General features: G+C 41.5%; 1 protein-coding gene across 3 annotated transcripts in view; it reads right to left on the reverse strand.

The window, feature by feature from the left end:
* TPMT (thiopurine S-methyltransferase) overlaps positions 1 to 17400 on the reverse strand; it is a 42718-nt gene that overhangs the window by 18768 nt on the left and 6550 nt on the right. For 2 of the 3 annotated variants that reach the window (XM_049884648.1, XM_049884657.1), the window contains exons 2-4: positions 12613 to 12796; positions 11461 to 11553; positions 4943 to 5075 (exon numbers count right to left, since the gene is read on the reverse strand). In XM_049884648.1, the coding sequence (XP_049740605.1) occupies positions 4943 to 5075; positions 11461 to 11553; positions 12613 to 12752 (366 nt within the window). In that variant the 5' untranslated portion in view covers positions 12753 to 12796. The remainder of the gene's footprint in view (positions 1 to 4942; positions 5076 to 11460; positions 11554 to 12612; positions 12797 to 17400) is intronic. The other variant, XM_049884662.1, reaches the window with a different exon arrangement.

The following is a 17400-nucleotide window of genomic DNA, read 5'->3' on the forward strand; positions in this document are numbered from 1 at the left end:
CCCACCAGCACCTCCAAGGGACAAAGCTGTGGCAGTCTGCTTCTGTAAAGATTACAGCCTTGGAAACCCTAAGTGGCATTTCGCTCTGTCCTACAGGGTCATTATGAGTTGGAATCTATTCGTCAGCAATGGGTTTGGTTTTTTTGGTTTGGGATTTCTTTGGATCAATTCAAAGTGGAAAATCATAGAGACGGTAACCCTGAAGACTGGTTAGCTATTATTCTTTGCAGAGTTAGTAGAAATTTTAACAATGTTTACTTGAGCAGAGTTCTGACATTTTGACTCCGCAAAAGATACAAAGGTCAGTCAGTTACCAGGCAAGGCAATAGAGGAAGGTCAGGTATTTTTAAAAGGTATTCACAAGAAGTGCAGCTGCGTTGACTCCCACTTTTCTCTCTTCCATGCATCCAGCTAATGAGCATTTAATCCTTGCTGCTGAGCTGTTTGAGATTCATAGTGACCCTATAGGACAGAGTAGAGCTGCCCACTTAGAGTTTCTAAGGCTCTAATCTTTATGGAAACAGACTGCCACATCTTTCTCCCCTGGAGCAGCTGGTGGGTTTGAACCACCAACCTTCTAGTTAGGAACTGAGTGCTTAACCACTGTGCCACTGGGGCTCCTGATAAGAATTTACTGAGCACCTATTGGGTAGGACCATCCCACGTCCTAGATAATGGCTGTAAATTTGACAGAGTGACTGAACTCAGGAGGACAGGCTGGTGGAACAGAGGTGTGGGAACTGAAAAAGAGAACACAGAATGACTTTTACTTTTACAGTTGGTGCCCGGAAACTATGCGAACAGAGGAACAAACTGTCCCGGAAACTGTGCGAACAGAGGAACAAACTGTCCAAGAGTGTCGTGGAAGGTGAGCCTGGTGGCCCCTGAGATGGAGTGAGATGTATCTACTAACATCACAGGGGGTGGGGTGTGGTGGGGTGTAGTCACGGGCGGTAACGTGACATGGACTCAAGTCCAGGGGATGTGAGCGGTCCGGGAGCTGGGGTGGGGAGGACATGAGACTCTCGGATTTTACTCTAAAGTGAGCCACCAACAGAGGTTTACAAATAGAGGAGGGAGGGGCTGTGAAGGCCAGTCTGGAAGCACTATGGGGGGCAGCCCAGAGAGGGGTGGGCCTGGAGGTAGGGAGGCAGCCAGTGGATGTCAACTTTGGCTGCATACTGGACTCTTATAAGACACTCTGGTGTCTTAGTCATCTAGTGCTGCTCTAACAGAAATACCACAGGTTGATGGCTTTAACAAAGAGAAATTTATTCTCTCACAGTCTAGGAGGCTGGAAGTCCAAATTCAGGGTGCCAGCTCCAGGGGAAGGCTTTTTCTCTCTGTCAGCTCTGGGGAAAGGTCCTTGTCATCAATCTTCTCTGGTTGAGGAGCTTCTCAACGCAGGAACCCTGGGTCCAAAGGATGCGCTATTCTCCTGGCTCTTGTTTCTTGGTGATATGAGGTTCCAGTGTCTCTCTTATCGCTTCTCTCTTTCATATCTCAAAAGAGATTGAATTAAAACACCTAATCTTATAGATTAACTACCTCTAATCCTGCCTCATTAACATCATAAAGATAGGATTTACAACACATAGGAAAATCACAACAGATGACAAAATGGTAGACAGTCACATAATACTGGGAATCATAGCCTAGGCAAGTTGACATACATTTTTGGGGCACACAGATCAATCCATAACACCTGGATAGCTTTAAAGAATACTGACGCCAGTGCCCTACCCCAGCAGGTTCTGATTTCATAGATCTGGGCTGAGACACTGACGTCAGGAATTAAAAGATCCACTGTTGCTATTGTTATCGTTACCTACCATCGAGCAGGCCCTTGACTCATGGTGACCCCAAGCACAATGGAACAAAATGCTGCCCAGTCCTGTGCCCTCACCACGATTCGTTGCAGATCGACTCTTGTGATCTATAGCCAATGAATACATTGGAAATAGATCACTGGGCCTTTCTTCCTAGCCTGTCTTAATCTGGAAGCTCTGTTGAAACCTGTTCAGCATCACAGCAACACACAAGCCTCCACTGACAGACAGGTGGTGGCTGTGCGTGAGGTGCATTGGCCAGGAGGTGAACCCAGGTCTCCTGCATGAAAGGTGAGAATTCTACCACAAATTCTATCATAGAAGATCCACAGATACTTTCAAATGTACAGCCCAGGCTGAGTTCCAGTCATCTGAGCTGGAAATGTGAACTCATCACTCCCATGTCCCTGCTCAATTTGACATCATAAACACTGTTTTCGTTCATCTGTTTGTCTGTACATCCCCATCGCTCTTCTATTTCAGACTGTCACCATCACCTTCCTGGAGCACTGCCCACAGCCTCCTACCTGGTCTCTCTGCCATGAGCCTACCACACCACACCAAACCATATGATACCTACCATACCATGCTTACTATGCCATGCCATGCCATGCCATGCCATACCATACACCATACCATACCATCCCATCCCATACCTACTATACCACACCATGACATTATATCATACTATACCTACCATTCCATACCATACATACCATACTATACCTACTATACTTTTCCATACCATACCTACCATACCAGACCTACCATGTCATACCATACCTACCATACCACACCACACATAGCACACCATACCACACCATGCCATAGCGTATCATACCATAACATACCATGCCATGCCATGCCATGCCATGCCATACCATGCCATGCCATGCTATACCATACATACCATACTGTCATGGGTTGAATTATGTCCCCCCAAAAATGTGTGTATCAACTTGGTTAGGCCATGATTTCCAGTATTGTGTGGCTGTCCTCCATTTTGTGATTGTAATTTTATATTAAAGAGGATTAGGGTGAGATCGTGACACCCTTACCAGCTCATATCCCTGATCCAATGTAAAGGGAGTTTCCCTGGTGTATGGCCTGCACCACCTTTTATCTCTCAAGAGATAAAAGGAAAGGGAAGCAAGCAGAGAGTAGGGACCTCAAGAAAGCAGTGCTGGGAGCAGAACACATCCTTTGATCTGGGGTCCCTGCGTGGAGAAGCTCCCAGTCCAGGGCAAGATTGATAAGAAAGCCAGCAGAGAGAGAAAGCCTTTCCCTGGTGCTGATGCCCTAAATTTGGATTTTAGCCTACTTTACTGTGAACAAATAAAATTCTCTTTGTTAAAGCCATCCACTTGTGGTATTTCTGTTATAGCTGCACTAGATGACCAAGACACATACCATACTATACCTACCATACCAGTTGCTGTCAAGTGGTAGCCCTCACGGCAACCCCACGTGTGTCCGCAGAGTATTAACTGTGCTCCATTGGGTTTTCAATGGCTGATTTTTTGGAAATAGATCACCAGCTCTTTCCTCTGAGGTACCTCTGAGTGGACTCAAACCTCTAACCTTTTAGTTAGCAGCCCAGTATGTTAACCACTGGCACCATTCAGGGACGCCATGAGCCTAATTCCCTTCAAATTTACTTCCCATGAGGTCACAAGGATGGTTTCTAAAACAAAACAAAACAAAACAAAAACTGGCCACGTTATGCTCCTACTTACAACCTCACTGCACAGGATGAAGTACACGCTTCACAGGACACCCAAGGCCATGGACCTGACCCTGCCTCCAGCATCATCTGTCCCCATGTTCCAGGAAGGCCTCCCAAACAGGGTTAGGTAATGCTCCTCTTTGTGCCCCAAATACCCTGTGTTATTACACTTAGCTCCGTGCATGACAAATGGCTTTCTCCATGTTCTTTCCTAAGTTTAGAGATTCTTTAGGGCAGAGACTGTGTTATCTTTATTCCTTCAATGTCTTATGCAGGGTCTTTCACAAGATTGGTTCTCAGAGAATGCAGGTTAATAAATAAAAAATAAAAACAGGATAGTCTTTGGCCTCAGCTTTTATATATATATAGACAGACAGAGAGATATGGATATATACCAAAAAGCCAAACCCAGTGCCATCAAGTCAATTCCGACTCATAGTGACCCTATAGGACAGAGTAGAACTGCCCCATAGTTTCCAAGGAGTGCCTGGCGGATTCGAACTGCCAACCCTTTGGTTAGCAGCTGTAGCACTTAAGCACTATGCCACCATGGTTTTCATGGATATACACAGATATATTTATATCTGTGTATATCCATATCTGTTTGGATATCTATATATATATTCATATTTATGTATCTGTCATCTATATATATTTTTTCTTTTTTTGTTTTTAAATTCATTTATTGTGCTTTAAGTGAAAGTTTACAAATCAAGTCAGTCTCTCATACAAAAAGTTATACACACCTTGCTGTGTACTCGTAGCCGCCCTCCCCCAATGAGACAGCACACTACTCCTCTCCACCCTGTATTCCCGTGTCCATTCAACCAGCTCCTGTCCCCCTCTGCCTTCTAATCTCCCCTCCAGACAGGAGCTGCCCACATAGTCTCATGTGTCTACTTGAGCCAAGAACCTCACTCCTCACCAGTATCATTGTCTATCTTATAGTCCAGTCCAATCCCTGTCCAGAGAGTTGGCTTCGGGAATGGTTCCAACCTTGTGCTAACAAAGGGTCCGGGGACCATGACCTCCAGAGTCCCTCCAGTCTCAGTCAGACCATTAAGCCTGGCCTTTTATGAGAATTTGAGATCTGCATCTCACTGTTTTCCTGCTGTCATCTATATTTTTAAGGCCGACTCCTTATATTGGCAAACTACTTCTGAATAATCAGCCACTGGAAACACTGTGGAGCACTGCTCTACTCTCACACACATGGGATAGGCATGAGTCAGGGCTGACTTGATGGCAACTGGTTTTATGTATTACTTAAAAATTTAGGTGAATATGTGTGATAAAAAGGGCCCATATGACACCTGTCTAGGATTCTCATTTATGCAGGCTGGGAAAAATGATTGGAAATATTGGATTTAACAAAAACAACACAAACCTTAAACACTTTGGCTCCAGGGATTTCAGGGATTGGTTCCTCTGAGTAGGAAAGATTCTGCTCTGTAAAAAATTCTCGTATCGCCAGTTCACTGATTTCCACACCAACAACGCTATGTCCCAAGTCTGCAAACCTGCATAAAATCATATATTCACACTTAGATTCTAATTTCAAATATAGTACTAATAAATAAAAAGGTATGCCACAATAAGCATACATTTTCTTTATTTTAAAGGAATTTATATGAGTTCAGGTTCATGGGGCTTCATAGAACACATAGGAAAATAAACCCGTATGTTCTCAAACCTCATGTTATGTGGAATTGTGAAAGGTTGCTTATATGACCTTAGCAAAAATAAAACATTTGGAAAATTATCTCTTAAAATGCTGATTTAATACCAGTGGATTTGACTAGAAGGCTTTCTGATATAAACACATCTTTGGAAACCCTGGTGGCATAGTGGTTAAGTGCTACGGCTGCTAACCAAAAGGTCAGCAGTTCGAATCCACCAGACACTCCTTGGAAACTCTATGGGGCAGTTCTACTCTGCCTAGGGTCACTATGAATCTGATTCGACTCGACGGCAGCGGGTTTGGATTTTTTTTTGGTTTTGGATTAGAAATGCTTTTCAATTTCTCTAAGTCCACACTGTCCGATAGAACTTTCTGTGACGATGGAAATGTCTACATATGTCTGCGTCATCCAATACGGTAGCCAATAAGCACATTGGGTATTGAGTATTTGAGATGTAGCTGGTGTGACTGAGGAATTGAATTTTTAATTTTATCTAATTTTAACTAATTTAAATTTAACTAGCCACATGTGGCTAGTAGCTACTGTATTAGAATGCAAAGCTCTACAACATCAACATCCATTTCTATAACACTCTTGTTCTTTCCATTTACTTATGGTAACACAGTCCAAAAATTTGCTTTATTACCAAATGCAAATAATTAGTATTTTTCTGGTAAGCTTTATAATCACAGAATTCACACTCTTGGGGGTCACGGGCTCAAGAGCAAACAGTCCTAACGATACAAATATCTAGGTGCAGAAATGATTTTATATCAAATTAAATAAAAACATAGAGTCAATTCTACTATAATGCCACATATGCCTTCTTAAAAATCACCACACTGCATAAAATCATGCAATAAAAATCACAAGGTTTATGGAAAAATTGGGGTTGGGGCACAACATTAAAAACCCTGTCAGTGACACATTGGAAAGAAAAAAGATAGGAACCTGATAAAAATGGCAGCACAGTTTTTACACATGTTAAATGGGTAAGTAATACATAAAACCAGCTGCCATCAAGCCAACTCCGACTCATGGCAATCTCGTGTGTTAGAGTAGAGCTGTGCTCTATGGGGTTTCCAGTGGCTGATTTTCCAGACATAGTTGGCCAGGCCTTTCTTTCGAGGTGCCTTTCGGCGGACTCAAACCTCCAACCTTTCAGTTAGCAGCCATGCACGTTAACCATGTGCACCACCTAAGAACTCCTAAACCTGCTGCTTTCAATTTGATTCTGACTCACAGCAACCCTACAGGACAGAGTAGAACTGCCCCATGGGGTTCCTAAGGAGTGGCTGGTAGATTCAAACTGCTGACATTTTGGTCACTGGCTGAGCTCTTAACCACTGCATCACCAGGGCTCTTAGTAATACATAAATACTACAATATGGCACTTTATCTTGAAAAACACCTGAAGTTTGCTTATGGAAATGGGCATTGGATGAGTTACAGTTTGTGAGTTATTATGAAGTGGTAGAAGGAGGATTACCACTGTGTAGTTTTCTGCATTCACCTAATGTTTCTTCCTGATGAAATCACACATAAACAAATGTGAAATTCCTATAATGCTCAAATTGTTCCCTATCATGGGTTGAATTGTGTCCTCCCAAAATATGTGTCAACTTGGTTAGGCCATGATTCCCAGTATGGTCTGGTTGTCCTCCATTTTGCGATTGTAATTTCATGTTACAGAGGATTATGGTGGGATTGTAACACCCTTACTAAGGTCACATCACTGATCCAAAGTAAAGGGAGTTTCCCTGGGGTGTGGCCTGTACCCCATTTTATCTTACAAGAGATAAAAGTAAAGGTAAGCAAGCAAAGACGGGGTACTTCATATCACCAAGAAAGCAGTGCTGGGAGCAGAGCATGTCATTTGGACCCCGATCCTAGTCCAAGGGAAGATTGATGACAAGGACCTTCCTCCAGAGCTGACAGAGAAAGCCTTCCCCTGGAGCTGATATGCCTTGAATTAGGACTTTTAGGCTACTTTACTGTGAGGAAATAAATTTCTCTTTGTTAAAGCCATCCACTTATGGTATTTCTGTTATAGCAGCACTGGATGACTAAGAATTTGGTACCGAGAGAGTGGGGTACTGCTCTAACAGATACCTAAAATGTAGAAGCAGTTTTGAAGCTATGAATGGATTGAGGACCAGCAGCGGCAGAAGCAGGAGACCAGCACGAAACAACACTGGAGCTGACCCTCAGAGTGAGAGAGCCTTTGCACAGGCTTCCTGGTGGAGTGGGGTGCCTCTGGGGACGTTATCGGTGGAACTAGGCTTACCGACCCATGAAGCAAGAGAGTTGAGTGCCTTCTGACCAAAGTTTACTAGTGGAGTGGGGTGCCTCCAGGCACTTATTGGTGGAGCTACAGAGCTTTGGAACACTTCCCCCAGCAGGGCAGATGGGGGCATGAGGCCCAAGGGGCCGAGAGGCCAAGGAATCAAAAAGTAGAAGCTGAAGAGGCAAAGAACACAGGAAGCTGAGCTGCCTCAGTCTCAGAAGTATGGCCTATACTTCTGGGGTTTCAAAGGGTGAAGCCATGGTCTCTGGTGTTTCTAAGGGTGGAGTCGCCACTCAGGTGGACTAGGAGAATGGTGTGCCTAAAGCTGAAGGAGCAGACTTGCTGTCCCAGTGGGCCTAGAAGGCAGAGCTGAAGCCCAGAAACGAGGGGCCTCCACTCAGTCTGGAGGACAGGACTATTGTGTAAAAGATGCAGAGAAACACAGGATTATTTCCAAAGCCTTGAGCGCTAATGTAATGTGTTCTGCTGACTGGCTTGGTGCCTGTTATGCCTTCTTTCCCTCCAATTTCTCCCACTTATAATGGAAATGTCTAGCCTGTTCTGCCACTGTACTTTGGAAGCAAATAACTTGTATTCTAGATTTCACAGGTGAAGGGGGATTTTTGGATTTTGGACTTGGAGGTGATTTAATACTTTTGCTATTAGATGATGGGGTGGATGTGTCTCACATGTAGCAAGGATATGAATTTTTGGGGGCCAAAGGGTGGAGTATCATGGATTGAATTGTGTCCTCCCAAAATATGTATCAACTTGGTTAGGCCATGATTCCCAGTGTTGTGTGGTTGTCCTCTGTTTTGTGACTGTAATTTTATGTTAAAGAGAATTAGGGTGGGATTGTAACACCCTTACTAAGGTCACACCCCTGATCCTTTTATCTTATAAAAGAGAAGCAAGCGGGGGAGGGGGGACCTCATACCACCAAGAAGGCAGTGCCAGGAGCAGAGTGTGTCCTTTGGACCCGGGGTTCCTGTGTGGAGAAACTCCTAGTCCAGGGGAAGATTGATGACAATGACCTTCCTCCAGAGCCAACAGAGAGAGAAAGCCTTCTCCTAGAGCTGATGCCTTGAATTTAGACTTTTAGCCTACTTTACTGTGAGGAAATAAATTTCTCTTTGTTAAAGCCATCTACTTATGATATTTCTGTTCTAGCAGCACTAGATGACTAAGATATTCACTAATGTTTTACTCAAGTTGGAACAAATTTTCATATTCAAAACAAGCCATATAACAGAACTGACTGTACCTATTACCTACACAAGAGTATACAATTTCAATATGGTAAGAAAATGAAATGTTTGTAGTTTTAAAGTAAAACATATTAATAACCTGTCTTTCATATTTCCTATGAAAATTCATAAGCAAACATATAATAAATATACTTTTATTCTCCATGACTTTTTGAAGCTCCCAGTAAAAAAAAAACCCAGTGCCGTTGAGTCGATTCCGACTCATAGCGACCCTATAGGACAGAGTAGAACTTCCCCTCAGAGTTTCCAAGGAGCGCCTGGCAGATTTGAACTGCCGACCCTTTGGTTAGCAGCCGTAGCACTTAACCACTACGCCACGAGGGTTTCCATTTTTGAAGCTACGTAGTAAAAATGAAATCTAAAATGTGAAGGTAAGGTTAATGCAAGAGTCAAGTCTGAACCTTAAAACCAAAGCTAGAAAAAAAGAATCACTTTTCACCCTATCTATATACCCTTTTCATTGCTGAGATATCAAAAAGAATCCTCTGAATTTTATCAGATTTGATCAAGGAGTTCAGAGTTATTTAAATCAAACGCAGAGGTTTTTATTTTCATTCAACATTATGGAAAAATGAAGCCTAGCCTATTACAACCAGGTATATTCTGGAATAGATGGCCCTAAAAAAAAAAAATTAGACAATATCTTTAACATTTTATTTTAATTCTTTTTGACTTCAGCTCATAATTAGTTTATCTATTCACATTTGATATCTGCACAGGCCTCAATATACAGATTAATTACATAAATGAAAAGTCTCTAACACAACAAACTTACATACAAATTTAGTACCTAGGTCCCTGGGTGGAGCAAATGGTTTGCGTTCGCCTACTAACCAACAGGCTGGCAGTTTGAACCTATCCAGTGGCACTGCAAAAGAAAGGCCTGGCAATCTGCTTTCATAAAGATTGCAGCCAAGGAAACCCTATGGAGCAGTTCTACTCCAACACATGGGGTTGTCATAACTCGGAATCAACTCAACAACAACTGGTTTAACCAGTTTTAGACCCAAAATATTCAACAATCACATTTAACTCACTGTTTCATCAAACCATTTTCCTACTGTTGCCTCAAAACCTTTGCTAGAGCTAGATTATTACAATGTATGACAGCACTGTATGATGTCACTATAAGACAGTTTATTTTTCAAGTTAATATTTTTCTTTCAGGTTCTTTCTTCTGGTTCAGTGAGCTAGTTAATGTATAAAACCAAAAAAGAAAAAACCAAACCTATTGCCATCAAGTTAATTCCGCCTCATAGCGACGCTGTAGGACAGAGTAGAACTGCCCCATGGGTTTTTCAAGGAGTGGGTGGTGGATTTGAACTGCCAGCCTTTTTGGTTAGCAGCTGAACTCTTAACTACTGTACCACGAGGGCTCCATAGGTCTAATAATATGGTTTCAATTTTTTCAAGTTCATGGCCACAGTACAGTCTTATGCCACAGCAGCCATCTAAACAAATGCTCTCAGCTACAAGTTGATATGGAGTGTCACCATCTCCACTTCAAAATTAACTCCAAATGGATGCATATTCAGGTGGTTAGTCAACCTGTATTTGTTTAAGGAACAGAGCATTTTAAAGTTACATTTACAACCCTTTATTTTTCCCTTCTGCTTCATGAACAAATTTCTCAACATGAAAGCTTAAAAATTAATGCTATGTCTTGGCATTTATGATAGTGTATGTACACTATCATTTCAACAGAGTTCTATATTGAAAGAGATCTCCAGGTGTGTTATTTTAGGGTAGCCCACAGAAATAGTGGCTTTTTTAAAGTGAATTCTCATCATAGAGAATCACTTACCGGAAACACTTTCTCTGGCACTAGTTTTATAACAATGATTCTGGATAACAAAATCATCTATGTGTTGGTGTGGGGAGTTGAGCTGAGCCGTGGATTAGATCTATTGTCCTGCCCAAAAGTTGTCACCCATTTTGTATTTTTCAGCCCTCTTCCATTTCAAATAGCAAAAACTAATTTAGCTAAATCCCTAAACCACCTACAAAACTAAAGCACACATAAAGATCTAGGAGATATAAGAGGGAAGACTGATTTTGTCTCCCACTGATTCCAAACTAATTTATTTTCTTCGAAACTCAATACAGAAAGGCTACGTCACATTCTGCCTCTACCCCATGTCTTACTCTTTGAGACCATGATCTCTAATTACACACTCATCAGTAATACCAAAACCAAACTCATCACTGTCGAGTCAATTCCGACTCATAGTGACCCTATAGGTACTGCCCCGTAGGGTCCAAGGCTGTAAATCTTCACCGAAGCAGACTACCATATCTTTCTCCCACGGAGCATCTGGTGGGTTTGAAATGCTGACCTTTCAGTGAGCAGCTGAGTGTTTAACCACTGCGTGATCAGGGCTCCTTTCATTGGTAATACAAAAACTCGCTGTCATCAAGTTGATTCCAACTCATAGTGACCCTATAGGACGGAGCAGAACTGCCCCCTAGGGTTTCCAAGGAGTGGCTGGTGGATTCACACTGCTGACCTTATTTGCTTAGCAGCTGAGCTCTTTACCACTGCACTAGCAATGAAGAATCTCCATGTAACTCCTCAGGATGGAATTTCTTAACTCATATTCTGTTAAATATTCACCCAAATAATTCATTATTGAGGCCCAAAAGTATATTAAGACTTATCTGCTCATACCATCTCATCTCAACTGCTTTTCCACAAAGAGGGAAAAATATCCTGAGTGTACTCCCATCGTTACAAAAAGTATCCAAATGCTTCTTTAGTAGCCTGCGAGGAAAAAAAAAAAAAATTGTCTGCATGGTGATAAGCACTTCTCTTGCATGATCTCACTTAATATTTCAACAGCCTTGAGGAGTAGAACATTAATTATTACAATTTCCAGTTGAAAGATGAAGAAACAGGAAAGTTAAGTAACTTATAAAGTCATACAGCCAGCAACTGGAAAAGGGATGCAACCCAAGGCTTTCCTGATCAGTAAAAAAAAAAAAAAATATATACATATATATATATGTATATCCCCCCTTGGTTGATGATACGTTTTGAAAATTCTTTATTAATTCCCCAAATGTATACTTTTTGGGGGATGTGTGAGGAGGAGACTGCAGGACCCATGAGTTTTTCAACATTTACTTTAAGGTAAATTTTCTGAACGTGTAAGGGCTCAGAAGTAGCTCTGAAGAGTTTTAACTCTTGTAGTTAATTCCTTCTGTAGAGACATGGCTCTTCTAATGCCACACACATGAGAGAGAGGACCCCTATAACGGGGTTCTGGTATGCCCCAACTAATAGTGTCTAAATGTCATAATTATGTCCCCTGGGAAGTTAGGGGCCTGCTTGGAACGAGGAAAGTCTGTAAGGACACTCAGCACTGGCCCCATGATTTATTGTTGCTGCTACAAAGACTACTGCTATTTATATTGCTCAACACCCTAGCTCAATTATCATTTTCTCTCAACTTCTCTTCTTCCATCGCACAGATACCATTTAACATTTGAACCTACGCTATCGGGAAGCAAAGCCAGAACATCACCACTTTTCAGTTTAAGGGACAATACTCCACATAAATGTTGCTTGAGCATCTGCCATATGTATAAACATGTATGAATCTGAGATGCCAGCAATTTTAAGTTACACTATTATTTATACACAGTAGAAAGAGAAGCACTGTCAATATAACTAAGACACGACTCTGATTTCAGAGGTGCTAAAATGTGTGTGTGGAGGGGGGAGAAGTATGCGCATCTTAAAATCAGTCAAATAATATTTCTATTTCCAAAGTCAGTTTTTGATAGAGCATTTTTTTGTTATAAACCAAAGAGTTCTTACTGATGTCCTTCTTCTTGATGAAATGAAATATTGTGTTTCACCCACTTTTCTTGCCATTCTTCCAGAGACAATACTTGATTTTTTTGTATCTCAGTAACAGGGTACTCTTTAGTTTCAAGTGAAGTTCCTCTATCATTCATAGTTTCGTAGACACCTTTGTCTCTCAAGCGGATGCCACCAATGCCTAAATGAAAAATATTTCAATGTCGTCATTTAAGGGCGCTGCAATTCTATTGATGACTAAATGTAAACAGCAACAGCCTATCCTTAGCAGTATGCTTTTAAAAATATTTCAACATCCAAGGAAAAGCCACAGAAACACTTATTTTTCAGCGAGTCTGATGGGAAAGGTGACCTTATTTTACACATTAGGAAATATCTTTAAATACACTGCATTTTATCTTATGTTAAAGTAGAGGAGTTAAAGTTAAAAAAAAAAAAATCAAACCCGTTGCCATTGAGTCCATTTGGACTCATAGCAACCCTATAGGACAAAGTAGAACGGCCCCATAGGGTTTCCAAGGAGCACCTGGTGGATTCAAACTGCTGACATTTTGTTAGCAGCCGTAGCTCTTAACCCCTATGCCACCAGGGTTTCCAAAGGTAAGGACAAAAAAAATAACCAGGCACTCCACAGTGTATAACTTTTGTAAGCTTAAAATTTTTTTCTTTCAGCTCACGTAATCTCCGATTTTTAAATTTCTTTTAAATTTTTAGTTTTTATCAGTGTTATAATGCACACAGTTTAAAGAGTCAATTCGTTCGACAAGGTTTGCTATGAAAACAGCAGTCTCCATTCCCAATGAGAGGCAACTATCTTTACTTCTTTTAGGTGAAACTGGAAATCTATTTCTGTATCTCAAAATAGAATGCTTGCTTTGCATCTTCTTGCTTTTTTATTTCTAGGTAGCATAGAGGTCCCTAGGTGGTGCAAATGGTTTGCCCTCAACTACTAAAGGTTGGCAGTTCAAACCCACCCAGTGGCACTGTGGAAGAAAGGGCCGGTGATCGGCCACCATTAATTACAGCCAAGAAAATCCTATGGAGCAATTCTACTCTGTAACATCTGGGGTCACCATGAGTCAGAATTAACTTGATGGCATCAGGTTTGAGTTTCATTTGGTATATACAAGGTAAGCATTTAGCGCGCGCACACACACACGCACCACCCTTCCCATTGTTCTTATCTTTCCAATATAGTTAGAAAATACTTTTGATTAGATAGTATTTGGGGTGCACTTTATTATGACTTGGTAAATGCTATTGACAGGTGAACCATGTAGTAAGCTACAGTGACTTTTCCTTTTCTATGTAACTTCTTTCCGCCTGAAGTTAACAACTGTCTTGTTTTTTCATTTATTTAGCTGCCTCTGTACTTATCAGTGGAGCCCTGGTGATGCAGTGGTTAAGAGCTACGGCTGCTAACCAAAAGGTCGGCAGTGCAAATCCACCAGCCGCTCCTCGGAAATCCTCTGGGGCAGGTTCTACTTTGTCCTATAGGGTCACTATGACTCAGAATCGACTTGGCGGCAATGGTTCTTTTTTGGGGGGTACTTATCACTAATCCAACTCTAAGCTCTGCCAATTTTCTAACTCTCCTATAAATATATTTTTGATCCTTCAGTCACCACATATTCTATCAAGGCCATCTTCTAGAAGACGGTTCTGCTGAAGTCTTCTGACCCTGCTGCTCTCTACTGTTGGTGGACAGCTAGCATCCTGGTATCTCTCTTGATCATCACCCTGGGGATTTCCTGCTTCTCCTTTGCCAAATCTCATGTTTCATTTATCCTGCGTGTTCCCTTTTCTTTGGTTTCCACTTTCATTTTGGCGAAGCAAACACTAGCCACTTCTTGAGAAAGGATGTATGGGAGAAAAATTTTTTGCAGCTTCGTATATATGAAAATGTCATTCTACTATTCTTTATCCTTGATTTAAGAAGACTGGTGCTGCAGCGGTTAAGCACTCGGCTGCTAAACAAAAGGTTGGCAGTCTGAACCCACCAGCTGTTCCATGGGAGAAATATGTGGCAGTCTGCTTCTGTAAAGATTTATAGCTTTGGGAACCCTATGGGGCAGTTCTATTCTGCCCTATAGGGTTGCTATGAGTTAGAATCGACTCAATGGCAACGGGTTCGATTTTTGGTTTGATCCTTGATTTACAGTTTTGCTGGGTATAGAATTCTTTGTTAAAAACTATTTTCTCTCACAATTTTGAAGAATTGCTCCATTGTCTCCTAGCTTCCAAAGTTACTGCTTAAGCCTAAAGACATTCTGATCCTGATATGTTCTATGTGACCTTTTTTCCCCCTCTCTGTGGAAGCTTTTCTTTGTCCCTAGTTATTGCAATTTCATGATTCCATGCTTTATTTTGGGTCTATTTTCTTCCACAAGGAAGGGTTATTTTAATCTAGAAGCTCATGTCCTTCAATTCTTGAACTTTTCTTGAATTTTTAGTTGATAATTTACATTCCTCTTTTTGGACCTCCTGAACTGGTGGCGTAAATTTCTCATATTTAATCTATTTCCATCTCTTCCCGTTTGTCCTACTTTCTGAGAGACCACCTTAATTTTATTTTTCTGTTGTTGTGTGGAATCAATTCTGACTCATAGTGACGCTATAACAACTCCAAAAGGACAGAGTAGAACTGCCCCATAGGGCTCCCAGGCTATAATCTTTATGGCAGCAGATTGCCAGGTATTTTTGTCCCAGAGTGGCTGGTTGGTTTGAGTCACTGACCTTTTGGTTTGTAGCCAAGTGCTTTAACTATTGTGCCACCAGGGATCATTTTTATTTTTCTACCATTCTATTTTCCCTTTTCTGCTATAAAGTCTTTTCTTTTCAGGAGCGTCTGTTCATTCTTTGATGTTCTCTTTTTATGTTATTCTGCTCTTATTAAATATTTTCTTATTCATATGTATAGTCTTTTACTTCAAGCTGCTTTTTCTGTTGGTTTGTTTTGGCCTCTATCTTTCAAATTAGAGGCTTTCCTCAAATGTCTAGCCATTCTTGTTATCTGCTCCTATTTAATTAAGAGTAGCTTTCAAAAAGTTCTTTAGAAGTTTAAATGTATAGATGGTATCAAGGATTGAATCATGTCCCCCAAAAATGTCTGTGACCTTGGCTAGGCCATGATTCCCAATATTGTGTTATTGCCTACCATTTTGTCATTGGATGTGATTTTCCTGTGTGTTGTAAATCCTATCTCTACGACGACGTTGATGAGGTGAGGTTAATGGCAGTTATGTCAATGAGGCAAAACTCAATCCACAAGATTAGATTGTGTCTTAAGTCAATCTCTTTTGAGATATAAAAGAGAGAATCAATAAGAGAGACAGGGGACCTTATACCACCAAGAAACCAGAGCCAGGAGAACAGCGCATCCTTTGGACCCAGGCTTCCTGCACTGAGAAGATCCTCGACGGGGGAAGACGGATGACAAGGACCTTCCCCCAAAGCTGACGGAGAGAGAAAGCCTTTCCTTTTCCCCTGGACCTGGAGCCCTGAATTCAGACTTCTAGTTTCCTGGACTGTGAGAGAATAAATTTCTCTTTGTTAAAGCCATCCACTTGTGGTATTTCTGTTAGAGCAGCACTAGATGACCAAGACAGATGGGGATTATAGACTGTAAGCTTCACTGTAGGATGATGTGAGTGGAGTTCATTTGGAAACCTAGATGTCATTATCTTTATTTTTCTTTGGACTGGTCAGACTTTACATAGAAAGATTAAGTCACTGGCGCCACTGTTCTATATCTACAAAAGAAAAGCAGAGAAGTAGGGGAGGACCTGAGCATTTAATTTACCTATCATTAACTTTTTCAGTGTGGTACTCCTCCCCTAAAAGTCCCTGGGTGGTGCAAACAGTTAAGACCCAGGCTACTAACTGAAAGATTGGCAGTTCAAAGCCACGCAGACGTGCCTCAGAAGAAAGGCCTGGTGATCTGCTTCTGAAAGGTCATGGCTTGAAAAAACTATGGAGCTGTTCTACTCAAGCAGCAAGAGGGAAAGGAAAAGGAACTCCTACCCCCAACTGTGCATTGTATCTTTCTAGCCTAAACCAAAAACAACGAAAAACCAAACTTATTGCCATTGAGTTGATTCCAACTCAGTGACCCTTCTCTAGAGACTCTGTTTTACCCTCTCCAGGGAATAAGCCCCCATAGGTCAGCTGGTACAGGGAGGGGCAAGCACCTGGCAGCAAGGAATTGAAAAAGATACGTGTAGATTTAGTATTTTCTGAACTTGGAATTTCAAGCAATTCTAGTTTCAACCACACACTTCTACCTCCCAGAAGTACTCACTACTGCTAAATTTTGAGGCTTTTGGGGTTTCTATTACAAAAAAAAAAAAAAAATTTTTTTTTTTTTTATAATGCAAAGGGAAACCCTGGTACCATAGCGTGGTTAAGTGCTACGACTGCTAACCAAAAGGTCAGCAATTCGAATCCACCAGGCACTCCTTGGGAACTCTAAGGGGCAGTTCTACTCTCCTGTAGGGTCCCTATGAGTCAGAATCCACTCCAGGCCAATGGGTTTGTACTGCAAATGGAAGTTCCCAGAAATGGTTAAGGACTGGAAAGCCACCAGTTTTTACAATGCAAATAAGGTTGCTCACTAGCTTTCCCCAACACTGGCTCAGAATTCAGCTCTCTAGAATCCAATAAACCCCTTTACCCCTTGACTATTTGCCTTCTAGCTTTTATTGCTTTTGTCTCCTCTTCTGCCCCCCTATCCTAGTAGTTCATGTCTTTAAAAAAATCCTGTTATTGAAACAGCCTGGTACTGGT

Source organism: Elephas maximus, chromosome 1 (assembly GCF_024166365.1).
Source record: "Elephas maximus indicus isolate mEleMax1 chromosome 1, mEleMax1 primary haplotype, whole genome shotgun sequence".
NCBI lineage: Eukaryota > Metazoa > Chordata > Mammalia > Proboscidea > Elephantidae > Elephas > Elephas maximus.